This window comes from Pteronotus mesoamericanus, unplaced genomic scaffold, assembly GCF_021234165.1.
Source record: "Pteronotus mesoamericanus isolate MK-2021 breed Mesoamerican mustached bat unplaced genomic scaffold, CSHL_Meso_final contig_169, whole genome shotgun sequence".
Classification (NCBI taxonomy): Eukaryota; Metazoa; Chordata; class Mammalia; order Chiroptera; family Mormoopidae; genus Pteronotus; species Pteronotus mesoamericanus.
Window position 1 is genome coordinate 16,905,568 of NW_026555068.1, and position 16,312 is coordinate 16,921,879.

At 33.8% G+C, this 16,312-nt stretch overlaps 1 protein-coding gene across 1 annotated transcript in view; it reads right to left on the bottom strand.

The window, feature by feature from the left end:
- The window catches only part of MSR1 (macrophage scavenger receptor 1), a 64,015-nt gene extending 47,979 nt beyond the window's left edge, over nt 1–16,036 (bottom strand). Inside the window, exons 1-3 of the mRNA XM_054566101.1 lie at nt 15,909–16,036; nt 7,383–7,489; nt 5,430–5,543 (exon numbers count right to left, since the gene is read on the bottom strand). Coding sequence (XP_054422076.1) covers nt 5,430–5,543; nt 7,383–7,485 — 217 coding nt within the window. The 5' untranslated portion in view covers nt 7,486–7,489; nt 15,909–16,036. The remainder of the gene's footprint in view (nt 1–5,429; nt 5,544–7,382; nt 7,490–15,908) is intronic.
- Nucleotides 16,037–16,312: the final 276 nt, after the last annotated feature.

The window sequence follows — 16,312 nt, forward strand, 5'->3', positions numbered from 1 at the left end:
AGTTAGCATGTTGAATATATTAGTTATTATCAAGATAAATGATGATGATGACAAAATATGTAGTAAAAGTAGAAGTACTAGCGTTATCTACTGTATGAATAAATTATTTGGTTCCTCTTTCTCATCCTATCGTTAAGCTGGCAGAGAACTGACTTGTTCAGTTTACATAGGCCTAATTTATAGTTGGTGGAGCAAAAAAATTGGGCAAATAATATTCTTATTTTAGAAAGTATTATTTTTATGATTCCTCTTTGTATACTATAAAATTTATATTCATAGTAGAAAATTTAGAAAACAATAATAAGGAAATATAATTTACCATTAAAATCTCCATCCCAAGTTAAATGCTAACAGTTTGGTATACATATATCAAATCTGTTTTCACTATCATATTATTATTATAAAGGCAAGCTTATATTGTATATATAATCTGGAAGATATTTTAAATTAATACCATATTATAAAGACTTTTGCATATAACTTAGAATTGTTTTATAAAAAGAATTTTAATAACTACATTGTATTCTACATATAGATCTACCAAATTTATGTAACAAACACCTTACATTAGTTTGTTTGTGTTCTCACTAATATATTCAATGTTTTGATAAACAACCTTGTGAGTAATTATTTCCTGAAGAAAAAAATTCTATTAAGTGGTATGGGAATACAGAGCTGCTGATATATATTTCCAGCTAGACACACATTCTCGAAACAAGCTAATTATCCTTCTGAGAGGATCTAGAACAATATGTTTACAGTTTCAAAAAATGAAAAGAATAAACATTAACTTTGCTGATAAAAATAATACATAATTATACACAATAAAGAAAACATTAAACACTATTTTACCACTAACCAATGAATGGTTAAGATTTTGTTGTCTTCCCATATATCCACCTTTATTATTTATACCTTCTTTCTATCTATCTATCTATCTATCTATCTATCTATCTATATCAGTCACTTATTCATATTTGTTTAAATGTATATACTTTTTATAGTTTACCATTATGCAATGATAAGAATAACTTCATATATTTGTAGTTAAAAATATATCTACAAATCAGCTATACCTGAACTGTCAGTTTTCTGAGTAAAAAATGATATAGCAATAATACCAGCTTAATATTTTTAAGAATTAAATGAGATAACATATGGAAAAAAAAAGCATTTAGTTTCCACCATTAGCTCAGGGTACCTGTTATAAAAATGAGCCCTTGGCGCTCACACAGGAGCCAGCTGCCTGGCTCTGGACTCTAGCTCTACTGCCCACTCTTAGCCGGGGCACTCTGGGCAAGTTACTTATCTTCTCCTTGCTTAGGTCCCCTCAGAGATCTGCAAATAATAACTGTCTCAACAGTGGTGCTGAGGAGGAATAAGATAAAGTATGCAAACCCCGTGGCACCCAGATGACACACATAAACATTCTATTCAAATTTAAGTGCCTTAATCAGGAAAGAGGTTATCTTAGTTACAGAGAAAACATTTACCACCTTTACTGAAAGGAGCCATTGATGATGGTTGCTGTTGTAGACACTATTATATTAAGAATAAGTATTAAACTATATGCAATTAAATCTCAATTTGAAAAGAAACATATTTTGTCATATTTCCCTACATTATCTTTAAAATTAGCTTATTTGACTTTATAAAACATGTGTGACCACATTTTGAAATGATCCACAACAGAGAACATTTTAAGTGTGCATTATTCTATACTTAATTTATCAACAAACTGGACAAAAATTATATTTCTTAGTAGGGTCTTATCATATTTATTAAATTAAGCATGGGGAGCCACTTTTGGACTGAGAGCCTCATTCATGCATTCATCAGTTATATGATTTATTTATTAAGCATCTACTAAATATAAAGCATGTTTGAGTAACTCCAAAAAGAAGACCAACTGAAACTCAGAGTTGTTCCTTAAAAAATTTCCTTTTATGATGATTATTCCTTTTTTTAGTTAAGAATCCAGGTTCTGCCCTGACTGGTGTGGTTCAGTTGGTTGGGTGTCATCCTGCAAAGAGAAAGGTCACTGGTTGGATTCTTGGTCAGGGCATGTGCCTGTATTGCAGGTTCAGTCCCAAGTTTGGGAGTTGGGGTGCACGCAAGAGACAATAGATCAATGTTTCTCTCTCACATCAATGTTTCTCTCCCTCTCTTCCCCCCTCCCTTCCTCTCTCTCTAAAAATAAATATATAAAATTAAAAAAAAAAAAAAGGATTCCAGGTTCTGGATTAGAACAGCCTTTGTTAGCAATTCTTGCTCTTCCCTTTATAAATTGTACCTTGGGAAAGTTAATCTGTCAATGTTTCTATTTCACTTCCATATAAATGGAATAATAATAGTCAGTGTTTAAATAATGAAAAGAGCTAATATGTGTAATGTGCTTAAAATGCTTTCTGGCATATAATAAGCATTTGATAAGTTTCAGCTTTTTTGTTATTTTTAATGTTTTGGATTCTCTATCTGTGACTTAGATATCTATATGCACATTAATAACTAGGGGAAATTAATACTGTGTAATATCAAAAATTGAGGGGAGGTTTGATATTGCAATGAGCACAGTAATCTCTGAGCTTTATTTTACTAGGCAAAGTGTTCACCCATATAATTTTACTTACACCAGAAACAATTTCTACTTTATATGGGTAAAGCAACTCTTTTTCACAGTATAAAAGAGACGTGATACAACAAAAGATCCATATGACCAAGGGTCTTTATTTGACATCAATTTTGACATGAATTAACAATAAAGGCAACATTTTGTTTATAGATTTAAAAACACAACAGTGGTTATATTCCCAAAATCTGAATGAAAACTAAGTTGATCCTTACTTTCTTTAAAAATGTTTAAGTCTGTACCAGAAATCTAGGTAAAAAATGCCAAAGTTCCTATTTTCAAGTATTTATTCCTTTCACTATCATTGGAGAGATGGCATTTTTTTTACTTTTTTTTTTCACATTTGAAAGAGACAAGATTTTATGGCCTGTGCAGAGACCTAAGGAAAGAGTAATATTTGATTCTATGGATCACAATTACTCTTTCATGCTGGTAGTATCTTCTCCTATAAATCTATAGAATCTATTAAATCTCAAAAATCTGTCTTATATTGAGCCAAAGAATCTTTAGTATTTCAGTAACAATTTATATAGATTAATACTGAACTATACTTTATTGTCCAGAGACATAATTCTGTTGTTATACTACACCAGTGACCCAGTAGCTTCTTTAGGAAAAGAGTATATGGAGTAGGTTTTATAACTCAGAAATATCTTTCTCTGAATATGACATTTAAGTAGAGTTTTTGTGTACAGCATTTTACTTCACCCACCAGTTCATATTTGCCAAAACCATGTGATTACTATCATTTTAGGGATATATTTTGTCTATAATTGCAATTTTTTGATATCAAGTAGTGATTATGCATTGAATTTTAGTTCCTTTTCAGGAAAATATTCTGATCTATAACTTAAAGTTGTAAATGGACTGTCAGTTGTTTATTATTCAAGTGTAATAGACACAGTAAGATCTATTTCAAACTGTGATGGATTTGGGTACTAACATGAACTTACTTGATTTGAACATTTTTAACTTCTTGTCAGCCTTCATGGATACCTGTTTTAGTTTTAGTAAGCAAAACCTCTTCAGATCAATCACTGTCAATCTGAAACAAATGTGTTGACTTGGTAGTATTTTCTAATAGCTGAGAGATTTTGAACTTGGTTAGAGCCCCAAATTCTTTACAGACATTTTGCACAGCCTATTAGAAAGAAGCTGCACTCTTGGGCTGGCTCTGCAGACTATGGTTTATATAAAGGGGATGGAATTTACCCAAATTATAACAGGCTTATAGCTAATAACCATAAACAATAACATATCTTTCAGTTATGCCTTTCAAACTACAGCTAAGTATGTATATAAACAACATAAAGACAATCTCAGTACATCAGGAAGTTAATTTCATGACAGATACATCAGGTTTTTTTACTTAAGTAACTGCGGTTGGTTTGACTGACTGACTGGTTTAGTTTGTCATGGTTCGGTTTTCTTTCTTTTTTTTTTTGTTTTTAATAGCCAAAATAGGAGCTGATGTTTACCTGTGGAACATATTTTCCTGGCTAAAATTATGGCAACTCTATTTTGTTTTAATTGTTCACGCTTATTTTATGCGAAAAACCCAATTACACTAGGAGAGAGTAGATCATCGATGTTTGAAGTTGAATGCAATGGGTGGGAAGCTCCAGCTCCACTGCTGGACAGTCTCAGTTTCCTCCTGCGGATAATGAGGGCAAGGGCATGTCTGCTCAGGGGTGACTCAGAGGTGTATTTAGGTAATGAATATACATTTCTCGCTGCTCAGTGAGAAATGTATAGCCCAATGTCTGAACATAGTAAGTGCTCACAATAATAGCTGCTGTTACTGTTGTTGTTTTATTAACATGTCTTCTTTAGCAGAATTTTGGCTTTTTCTGGGAATATTCCTTTAGATCGTCTCTTAGCAGAGGAGGTTTGCCCTTGTGTTTAGGAGCAATTTCTTGTTAAGCTAATTCATATTCACATAAAAATGTACCTTACTTGCAGCCTATCTCTTATTAGAGCATATGTCTATTTTGCCAGTCATAGAAAAGGGAGAACTACAAGGTATATAAACTCAAATGCCAAACAAATACATCAAAAGCACTACTGAGAGGATTAATACGTATAGATTTGACTGAGTTATATGCAAGGTACCCCTGTGGAAACCCTCAGAGCTATCCCAAATTTCAGCTCGACTCTTCAAATACATATACCTGGAAAGCATTATGCTGAACCCAAGTAAAGTGTCGTGATTTTTTTCTTTGAGGGGACACTATCAGGTTATTTCTAAAGATGTCTTTAAAAAATGGCTGTACGAAACATGTAGTCTTATAAACTGTAAAGATATTACTAAAGTGTAGACCATTATTTTCTTTTTGAATATTTACAAGAGTATTTCTTTCTGCCCTCAATACTAGGTGTAGAAGAATTTTACCTCACCAATTGGCTTGTTTTTATATTGTTGACACTGTTAATGTAAATAATCATGTTCATATTTTAACACTGGCAACCAGGATACTTATCATGAATTTAGTGACCCACTGCTAGACGTCCACAGGACTTCAGATGATAATATACTTTTGAAAATGTCTAATTCTTTCCACAGCTATATTTTTATCTTACTCTATAATTTTTCTATTCTACTTCATTTTTTCTACCTCTTCACTTAATAAAGTTAAAAACGCTGTTCTTTTTTTCATTTAATAAATTTGAGGAACACTTTGTCATATGAAATTTACCTGATGAATCTTCCATATACTAAAGAGCAAACATTTCTTTTTGCTTCTATAGTAACTACTCCACATGAGGAGCAGCTGGGTTTCAGAGCTCTAGAATACTGTACCTGCCACTATTCCAATGATAGGGATGAGAATTGCGAACACGAAGAGATAAAGGGCAATCAGTGCAGTTTTGAAGGACTTCAGTTTCTCATGAAGGGTAGGGCCATTTTTAGAATCTAAAAAACAAAAGTCCAACCTAAGTTAGAAAACTTAATCTTATTTCATTAAATTTTTGTAATCTGCAGTTATATTGTTACTACCAAGCCTACTGAAATAAAAAAGGAAAAAGAAATAGGTCCTTGTTTATTCAGTAGGAAGCGAAAGGAACAATCACAGATTAAGCCAATACACGTTTCACTGTGGACATTTGACTTACTCATCCATTCCCTAGGCATCCATGGAAAAGTGACTTCCTCCACATCTTGTGCTCATCTTATTTGGGGACATTAGCTGATAAATTTTTATATTAATACCAGCATATGTGAACAAATTTATCCTTCTGTTTCATATGGGAATATATTCTGGGTGAAAATAAAATTCCTCAAGTAAACCCCAAAATTAAAGACAAGAGTTCAGACATTATTTAATAATATTCTATGAGGAAATAAAGGGAAAAGGAGAGAAATTTTTTAAGAAGTAAAGAAACGACAACAAAGAGAAGGAAAAAAAACAAGAAAAGATCAAAGGAAAAAGAAAAAGAACCACCCACAATACTAGCAAGATGGGATATTCCACCTGCCAGATTGACTAAGCCTGAAACCCTGAGTCCTCTTCTCTTTTATCCTCAATTCACAATCACAAATCTTCTGTATGCTGACTTTTAAAAGCTCTAAAAAATTGTGTGTTTGTGTTTTTGCCTTTTTTTTCTGTTCTCAATGACTCTGTTCTCCTTCCTCAATCTCTCAACATCTTCACCTGTAAAAGCTTTTTCTATTACCTTTTTTTCCTTGTCTCATTGGTGCCACATCCTCCCATCTGTTGTTAACACAGCACACAAGATCCATCATGCCTTGGAGTTGTGGTATATCAGGTTTTACTATGTAAGAATTCATGCAAGATCCTGTAACTTTGCATTTGCTGCTTCCTCTCACTGAAGTATCTCTATGACTTCTTCCCCACCCACCCCATCCTCTGGTAAAATGTACTTAAGGCCTTAGTGGAATTAAAGCACCTCTGTCTTGACACCTTAAAAGGGCCTATCCAGAAAAAGCCAAACACTACTTATTCTGAGGTCTTCTGGTAACCTGTACAATCATCTGTTTCAGCACTGTTATATACCGAATTGTGTTTCTCAAAAAGATATCGTTGAAAACACTGGGTATCTGTGAATGTGAACTTATTTGGAAATAGGGTTTTTGTAGATAGAGATAATCAAGTTAAAATGAGGTCATACTGGATTAGGATGGGCCCTAACCCAGTGACTGATGTCCTATGCGAAGAGGACATAAAGACACCAGGGGAGAAGACCATATGAAGGTGGCGTTACAAACCAGGTGTGGTGCTAAGGATTACCAGGAGCCACTAGAAGCTAGAAAAAGGCAAGAAAGAATTCTTAACCTAGGCCTTCAAAGGGAGCGTGGCCTTGTTGACACTTTGACTTCAGACTTCTGGCCTTCGGAAGTGTGAGAGAATAAATGTCTGTTGTTTTAAGCCACTCGTTTTGTGATCATGGGTTATGTCAGCCCTAGGAAACTAATACAAACACCTACCACCCATGATTTTCAAATACTAATTCATGGTGCTAGGATGATAGTCATCTCCAGGACCTGGTCCAGCGTCTGGGAAATCAGAGAACCCAGTTAACATCGTGGGTTAATTTAATCAATTGTAATGTTTCCTTACTTCAATTAAGCTTATGTTGTATTCTCCCTCAAGAAAGAGAAAGGCCTATTTGTCTGCTAAGTATTATTTTGACATTCATACACATTTAAAATGAGTCTCAAGACTGTAGTTTTACATAATGTCAAGAACTCCAAGGACAACATCCCTGGGTTTCCCACCCTTCTCCTACTTACTCAGAGGTAGCAAAGCTGTCATTGATCGAGCATCAAACTTCACAGACTCTGAGCAGCTGTCCCTGTCCTCCAGCTCATTAGGAAAGCTATCCCACTCTGCCATACTTCTGTCAAACACATGGAAAAATATATTAAGTATACATAAAATGGCTTAGACCCTTTGGTCCAATGTTTCCAAATGAATTTTATAATTAAAATTTAATTTGAGCAAGAAAACATCTGAATTTACATATCTACCATATGTATCGACATATTATAGTAATACCTACCTGTAAATTTTCATTCTAACAGTAAAAGACAGATGTATATAGAAACTATCCATCTCTCTCTCCAGGTACAAATGTGTATCTGTGTTTGCATGTGTGTGTTTTTTTAGAGAGGTACTTTTTAATTTTTAGCTATTAACAATATTTTTCCAAGTGATAGAAAACAAATGTTTTGCTGAAAAGAAAACAATAATTTCCTTTAGAACAAAGAGTTGTGTAAAATTTGAAGGAAATATTTCCTGTGATCTTTTATCCAATCTTCATGAGCCAGTTTCTACTGTGCTAAGGCATCTGTTTATCACTTGTGAAAGACAGAATCGAGTCACTAGATTAGGAATTACAGGAAAAGCTCAGTTTTTTCTTTTCTTACTTGTATTTATTTATTTGTTTTTCAGGACTCCTCATTATACATTGGCAACATCACAAATATGTCCTTACATCTTTTGAAGCACAATCTATACTTTGATACAATCTATGCCTGTATCTCTTTAAGTTGCTTCAGAATCATTTGACAGACTTGATTACAAAACAGATTGATGGCCCTTATCCCCAAAATTTTCAATAGCTGGGATGGGAGAGTCAAGAATTTGCAATTCCACCAAGTTCTCAAGAAATATGGCAGCTTCTAACATGAGAACCCACGTCTTAAGAACATTTTCCATGAAAAGAAATTTTATGACATTTTCTTAGAAACAATTCAGTTCATTTGACTGAAAAACTTAGAATACCAACATCTTCTCGGCACTTCTTATGTTCTTTAATGCTGAGCTGTGGATTTAGCACAGCTGACTAAGGTGAATTGAGAGAGTGTAGTGGCAGCTTCCAGCACACCGAATTCATAGCTCATCCAGGAAATGAAGACAGTCATTCACTTACAAACGTTCATCCTATTTTGGGGAGGGGTGTTGACAAGTATCTCAGTGCCTGTGGATTTTTTTTTAATATATTACCAAGGAGATTTTTTTATATTGCAGTTTGTAGCAACAATCTTTGTTCATGCATCATTCTGTGAATAGGCCTTAATTTCCTTAAAATCCTGTTGATCTGACCAAGGAGTATATTCTTAAATGATTTGGACACTGTGGAGGAAGGAATGGGAGAGGGAAGGGATAAAATCTACATCCTTTCCTCTTAAGTAGAGGCAAAATAAAAGAAATTACCTGGGAAAATTGATCATGATAGGAAACCAAATTGGAACATTCAGATCCAGACTCCTTAACATCTACCCCTTTTACATTCACTCTGTTATTTGAATTGAATGATGGTTTCATTTGCCAAGCAAAACAAATGAACAAATCATTTTAAAAACTGAGATAACAATAAAACTTAGAAAAATTAATTTTTAAAACTATGGTTCAAAGCAATGAGGACTATGTGGCAAAGCTTTTTAACTTTGAACTAAGTTTATAAAAGATGGGCTTGCTAAGTATGCATTTAGATATATGTGATACGTAACTAGAAATCTCTTTTTTCTGGCTGCTGACTGGCCCTTCTCAATGGGTTTGACTATGGCTTTGGTCTTAATATTTGAGTTAGTATGACTCCATTTTCACTTAAATACTAAGTAAACATCTGTTATATTACTCAATCTTCTAGACGGGATTATTTTTATAAAAAAAAACAAACCCTTTTGAGTCTGATAAATCTCTCTAGACTATGAGTTATATAAGAGGAGGGACTATATCTTATTTCATTAAATATTTATTAGCAGAGCATAAAGCAAACTGGAATGTAAAATATACTTAATAAACATTTATTGAATGAACTGGTTTATGTTTTCGAAGATATTAGTCTAATACATTATTTTGGTTTTGGTTTTAGTTTTTAAACAAAACAGATGTTTGGAGGTAGGGAGACCAAAAAGGTGTGCTTCTTTCCTTAGTAAGGGAGTTTCTTACTAAGTTTTGTCCTTAACTCAGGCTTTTCTTTTTTCCTATTCTGCACTCATTCTTTTCATAGCTTCCTTGAACACAAACCAAATTTGGGGGCTGGTGACTATGTTATACTGTTGAGACACTGCCACTCACTCTAGCCTGTTTTCAATCAGCATTCACTTTCCCTTTGTCAGGTCAACTGGCAACTAGCTATGGCTCATGGGAGTTCTCAGGAGAACATTACGAGTGTTTAGGTTGGGACAATTCTTTTTTGCAAAGGACTGTCTTAGTTGTACAGAATGTTTATCACTCCCAGCTGCCACCCACTAAATGTTAATAATGTCTCTTAATCATTATACCCCTGTTTCCTGCCTGCACAAAATCTCAAAGCTTCATCCCTACACACTTCCAAACACCCATTCCTTTTTGAGAACCACTCTTCAGTATGTACCCCCACTGCGGATGGAAAGTTAGAAACTCTCTCTCTGCAATATTTGCCTCAAGCAATTAGACTGTTAACATGGAAAAATGGGGATTTACCATGTGCTTCAGCAATACAGATTTCACAAGTTGTTTTTTGGGATATTTCTCAAATCACTGCCTGTGTTATTAACCCTTTAAATATATACACACTGTAAATCTTTGTTAAAGCATATATGAAAACTTCTTACAGAAAACTTAAATATTTTATTATTTTAAAGAGAAAAGAAAGTAGCAAATCCAAAATGGTAATACAGTGGTCTAACCTTGGCCTCAATAAATCAAAATGGATGTTATTTTTATTCATATACTTGCTCAGAAGCTCCACATGTACTTTTTTTTTTTAAGGATTTTCTTTATTTATTTTTAGAAAGCGGAAAGGAGGGAGAAAGAGGAAAACATCAATGTGTGGTTGCTTCTCATGTGCCCCCTCCTGGGGACCTGGCCCACAACCCAGGCATGTGCCCTGACTGAGAACTGAACCAGCCACCCTTTGGTTGGCAGGCTGGCACTCAATCCACTGAGACACGCCAGCCAGGGCTCCACATGTACTCTTCAATAAATTTGCAATTTAGAACCCACAGGGCCTTCTTAACTTAAAGGCCTTTTCTTGGGAGAAACAAAGAATTCCACTCTTTTCTCTCCCTCCCTCCCTCCCTCCCTCCCTCCCTCCCTCCCTTCCTTCCTTCCTTCCTTCCTTCCTTCCTTCCTTCCTTCCTTTCTTTTCTTTCTTTTGGGTGGCTCTAGAATGCCAGATGCCACATCATGAAAAAAATAAGTGGTAAGTATTAGCATGTTTTTCAATCAATAAACTTTAAGATGGAAATGCCTATCCCTTCATGTAGGCCAGTTCGACAAATTCCTATTATATACTATTGCATCAAGCACTGTGCAAGTCACTAGAATGCCAACATCAATGTACATAGAATACAACCATGAAAGATCTTATGCACTATTGTGGGATACTAAAATCTATAAATTATCACCAGACAATGATATAAATACATATATTTTTATATATTTATATATAAATATTTCCAGCTCAAATGCCATTTTTGATCCAGCTCAGAATTGTTCTTCTAATACTACAACTAGCTACAATGATACATTTTCCACATGGCCCTAATTTTCCTTTTTTTTTTTTAGATTTTTTTGGTGTTGGCATATCATCTGTTTATGTCATCTGTTCATTATAATCATTTATTTCTACTTTTTGTGCAGTGAGGCACGGAGGCTACAGTCAGGTGTAAAGGTAATACAGAGAGACCCACAAAGCAGAGCCACCTCTGCCGGAGGCCACGTCTTTCTTCCTATTCATGCTCACCCATGAGACCCATTTCTGATTGCACAGCAACTCTTGACTTCCTCAGAGCCATTCCTTTCATTCTATTCCATTTTATTGATTTTAGCTCATATTTCTCTACCCCAGCTAGGCAACATGGGTAGTAGCAATGCAGCTGGCAATGAAAGGGGGGAATCCCAGGGGTATTAAGAAAGAGAAGGAAATGAAAATAATTGATGAACAAGCATCAAAATGTAGCACTTTAGCAAAGAATAGGAGAAAAACATCAAACAGTAAATATTTTCCAGGGAAAAAAAATATGGAGGACATAAACTTGGGAACTGACATATTTAATGGTCAAGTAAAGGAAGAAGAATCAATATTAAAAGTAAGGAAGAACCTCTGACACTACTGTAGAGCAAGAAGATAGAGTCATGGAAGAGAAAAAAGACTTTCAAGGCATGCAAGGACAACTGTAACCTGCTACATGGAATTTGAGTGGTTTTGCTTTATGGTGGAGACAGAAGCAGATTCTTGAGAGATCAAGAAACAGTAAACATATATAAATGATGGGCCTTGAGTATATGGTCATGCTCATGCTTTTCTATGGAGAAGAGACAATTGTCCCAAGACAGGACATTGAGGGAAGTTTCATTTTTCCCTGCTTATTCCTCCTCATCTTCTAACTCATTAACATTGGATTGTGCCAAGTCTCAGTGTTTGTGCTCTTCCTATTTTTATTCATTCATTTTGGTGTTCTCATCAGCTTTGTTGCGTTAAATACATACTGTAAGGCTGGTTGAAGACTCCTACGTCAGTATCTGTTGTGCAGACTGCTCCTCTTCACTTCAGACCTGCATATGCAATTGCTGAACAATGTTACTACTTGGATTTTTTAATGGCCCAAAGCTAGGGGTCTTCCTCGTCCCATATTCCACATCCAATCTACGTCACCTTCCCTACCTCCATGCTGGTTGGTGCCTCATCATCTTTCTCAGCTGGTCTTTCAACTTCACCCTTACTCTTTGTATTTTATCTACTTATTTATTCTCCACGCTACCTCTAGGACACTCCTCTCACCAAGCAAGTCAGATCCTATCACTTCACTGCTCAAAATGTGTGGGCACCTTCCTGTCTCACACTGGCCCTGATTAAAACCTCACTTTCTTACATGGGCATTTCCTGAACCTCAGATGTAAAATTACAACATAGCTCTTTTACTTCCTGCAGTCCTTCCTGGCTTAAGTTTTTTCTCAAAATAATATCACTATCTAACTTGAAATACTTTTTTTCTTTTTCATTATGTCTAGTGTCTGTCTGCTTTTACCCAAGTTAGATCCATGATTCAAGAGATTTTATCTCTTTGGTTCAGTGACCAGAAAGTTCCTGGCACTTGGTAAGTGCCCATTAAATACATAAATAAATTATAAGAAATTTCACAAATAAACGAAAGACAGTATTTTCTGCAAGATGACTAGGTTTTATACATGGGGTTATGCCTCAAGAAAAGTTGGTATTTAACAAATGTGGGAATTTTAAAAGTCCTTTTATACACTGGAAAATAAAAAGGTTTTCTCTGAATAGTGTGGAAATAGGAAACCGAAACCCCAAACTTCCCATTTTGCCTCAGAGGCATTCGTTAGACTTACTAGATTACTCTGGTTCTCTACTTGCATTATTATTGTAATTTTTAAATAATTTTAAAGAACATATTCATATAAAATGTTGTTAGCAGCCAGTGAACAATTTACACAATCCAAATGTGTCTTTAAATGTCATTTCCAAAGTTAAGAGAAAAAGCAACTTCACATAAAGCTACAATTTCAACCAAATGTCAGTGTACTGACAAAGAACTGTGGAGTCTTCTGAGTTTGTATCATCTATCAAAAGAATGTTCTCATGAGAAGTGAAACAAATCTCTGCAATATCAGCTTTTAATAAAGTGGGTGAAAAGTTTTCAGAAGCTACAATAGGAAAACCATTTGAAAGAATTTCAATGTTATCTTGTTTGGACGCATAACTTCTATGTTTTTCCTGTTTTTATTATAAGAACATTGTAACAATACTAGAGATAAACTGGGGCAAAGTTTCTATCATCCTTGGCTCTAATGTAAGAAAAGTACTTTCATTTTTTATATAAAATTTGAGCCTTTGTGCCTATATATCTATGTTAGTTTGTTGATTCATAGTGACATTATCCTTTGATCTTATATATTTTCCTGAAGATCTTATTCATATTTTTATACTTCAAATTATTTTTTAATTTAAAATTGTGGGCTACTTAACATCTCATCAAATATATGAATGCTATTCATGTAGCCATTTTTCTATAATGTAATTCTGCTTTAAAAAACTTTCCCCTCTCTTTTGGAGGGCAGTATTTACTAATACAGATAATGTAACTATTTTCATAATTTATCTGTCTTCTTTTGAAATGTTACTTTAGGATAATTCACCATATGTTAACTATCATCAAACTATCGAAATAGCAGTTAACAGAAAAACTATTTTAAACTTCTTGGTGTCTACTGCCTAATTGTTGTTTACAAAGATCATAAAAAATTTACAAAGATTCTAGTAAAACATGAGTATGGCAGTTTTAAACCAAATTCACCACTAGTCAGTAATGATACTTACTTTAGAATCATTTTGATTTTGATAAAAATTAATACCCCAAGGTGGATTTTATTTGTATTTTCTGTTATTAGTCTGGAAGACGTATTTCCATGGAATTATGTATTTTTCTTCTTGGGTTTTGTTTATTCATATCAATTGCTCATATGTACCCAAGGGATCTTTATATAGATATAAATAAACCTTTATATGCAATATATATTTTATGCACAGTCTTTCTTCTAACACTATTCTCTATTCAGATTTGTCATCAAACTCTCAAGGTTAACTTTATCTTTAAGATTTGGAGTAATTTGTGATTAAAGAACTTTGGTTTTGCATGAACAGTTAAAAAATATTATAAAATAAAAATAAGTATATATTTGTGAAACCAATTGCTCTCCACTTGAGAAATGTGTCCATAGAAGGGAGTAAGGTGAGAAATGGCAACAACGGCGTCGCTCCTGGTGCTCATGACGCTCATCCTCGGGTGTGAGGGAGACAGAGCACCAATCCCGACCTGAACTCCAGGCTCCAGTACTGGTTGTGCCATTTCCAAACTATGTGAACTTTGACAAATATTTTAATTTCTTTTATTACACTTTCTATGTGTATGTAAAATATATTACAATTTCAATTTAAATAATTATTATGAGGATTTAAAATAATTTTTAAGTTGTCTGGTACACAGACAACCATCAATAAGTGAATCATCTTTTACCAATTTCTTTTTTTTTTAAGATTTTATTCATTTACTTACTTTTAGAGAGAGGGGAAAGGAGGGAGAAAGAGAGAGAGAAACATCAATGTGTGGTTGCATCTCATGTGCACTCTGCTGGGAACCTGGCCCGCAACCCAGGCTTGTGCCCCCACTGTGATTTGAACCAGTGACCCTTTGGTTCACAGGTCAGCACTCAGTTTATTGAGCCACACCAGCCAGGACTAAGATACCAATTTATTTTTATCTGAACTTTTCCTGTTGTATCCTTACGGGAGCTCCATGAAGTATATAGCAGTATTGTTGCCATTTTACAAGGCAAGGAAACCTAGACCTAAAAGGTTTAAATAACTAGTTAAAGTTATAGAGCTAGGGAGTGGAAAAGCTTGGATTTGTGTGTAGACAGTGTATTTCCCGAATATCAGCTTCTGACTCCTGCATAAACATTTATATTCTCAGTTCTCTAACTCTTCTATCATTAGTCTCATGTGGCCAACAAGAATTCCAACCTCCATTTTTTGCTGTATAAATTTTGCCCATTCTTCAAGACAAACTAAAGTCTAACAAATCCATGAAGGCTTTTTTTTAATAGTCCTTTCTCTCTTTTGGCCTCTCTTATATCCTCATAGTAGTTGTCTGTACAGTTTTGTACTAGTTAAGGTATTCAAATTATATGTTTATGTATTATATTATATTATTATATATTTATTATATTAAGATGTTCAAGTTATATATTCACCTTAAATCATGAACTTCCTGAAGGCAATATTTTGACTGTATATTTCCCTACAACTAGTTCAGTGAAGTGCATATATATAGAGATGCACAATTAATAGTTCCTATATAAACATGTAATGGTAATAAAAGATATTAAGTTAAAGCCAAAAGTATAATGTGAAAATTAAGGAAATGTGACTAATTAAATGTTTAATTATATTTTGAATAAAGCTGATATTTTTCAATAAAATATACAGTTATATGCTAAAATTCTTAGCAGTTTAACCTATAAAGCATTTAGTATATTTCATATATATCTATGTACACACATATATTTTTTATTCATGGAAAACCAAGCAAAATTTCTATTTTTTATTATTGAAACAATCAAACCAAATTATTAGTGATAGGATAAAAAATTCTATCATCGATTATTGATGTTGTATAGATATACATTTATATATAAATATGTATACACATATATACACATATATATCTCACACATCACATACATTATTCAGATTAGATACATATAATTAATAGAAGCAATTTCAGAAAAACATTAAAATACTTTACCGTTTGTCCTAAAGACAGCTGAACTGGTTTATCCACCTCCTACTCTTCACAACTGGAGTGTAAAATCTTTATCACATAGTATTTCAGCATTTAATACATGAAAAAAGGAAATGACACATTGAGTGTTGTAAATCTTCCTTAACATTGCATTTTAATAGTACTCTCACCAAAGCACAAGTTTGCAAAATCTAAATTTGTCAGATAACTCATTCCTCTTCCTATATAGGACATTACAAAAGAAAAAGAGAAGTAGATGAAAAAGAAACAAGAGTTATTATAAAAGGCAGATGAATTCTCCCTTCTTATGATGTGTATGCCTTCTATCCATTCATACGCTTATCTTCTATCAACCTATCTTCTGATTCTCATTATACCCTCTTTCATACTAGGTAAGTTTGAGGGAT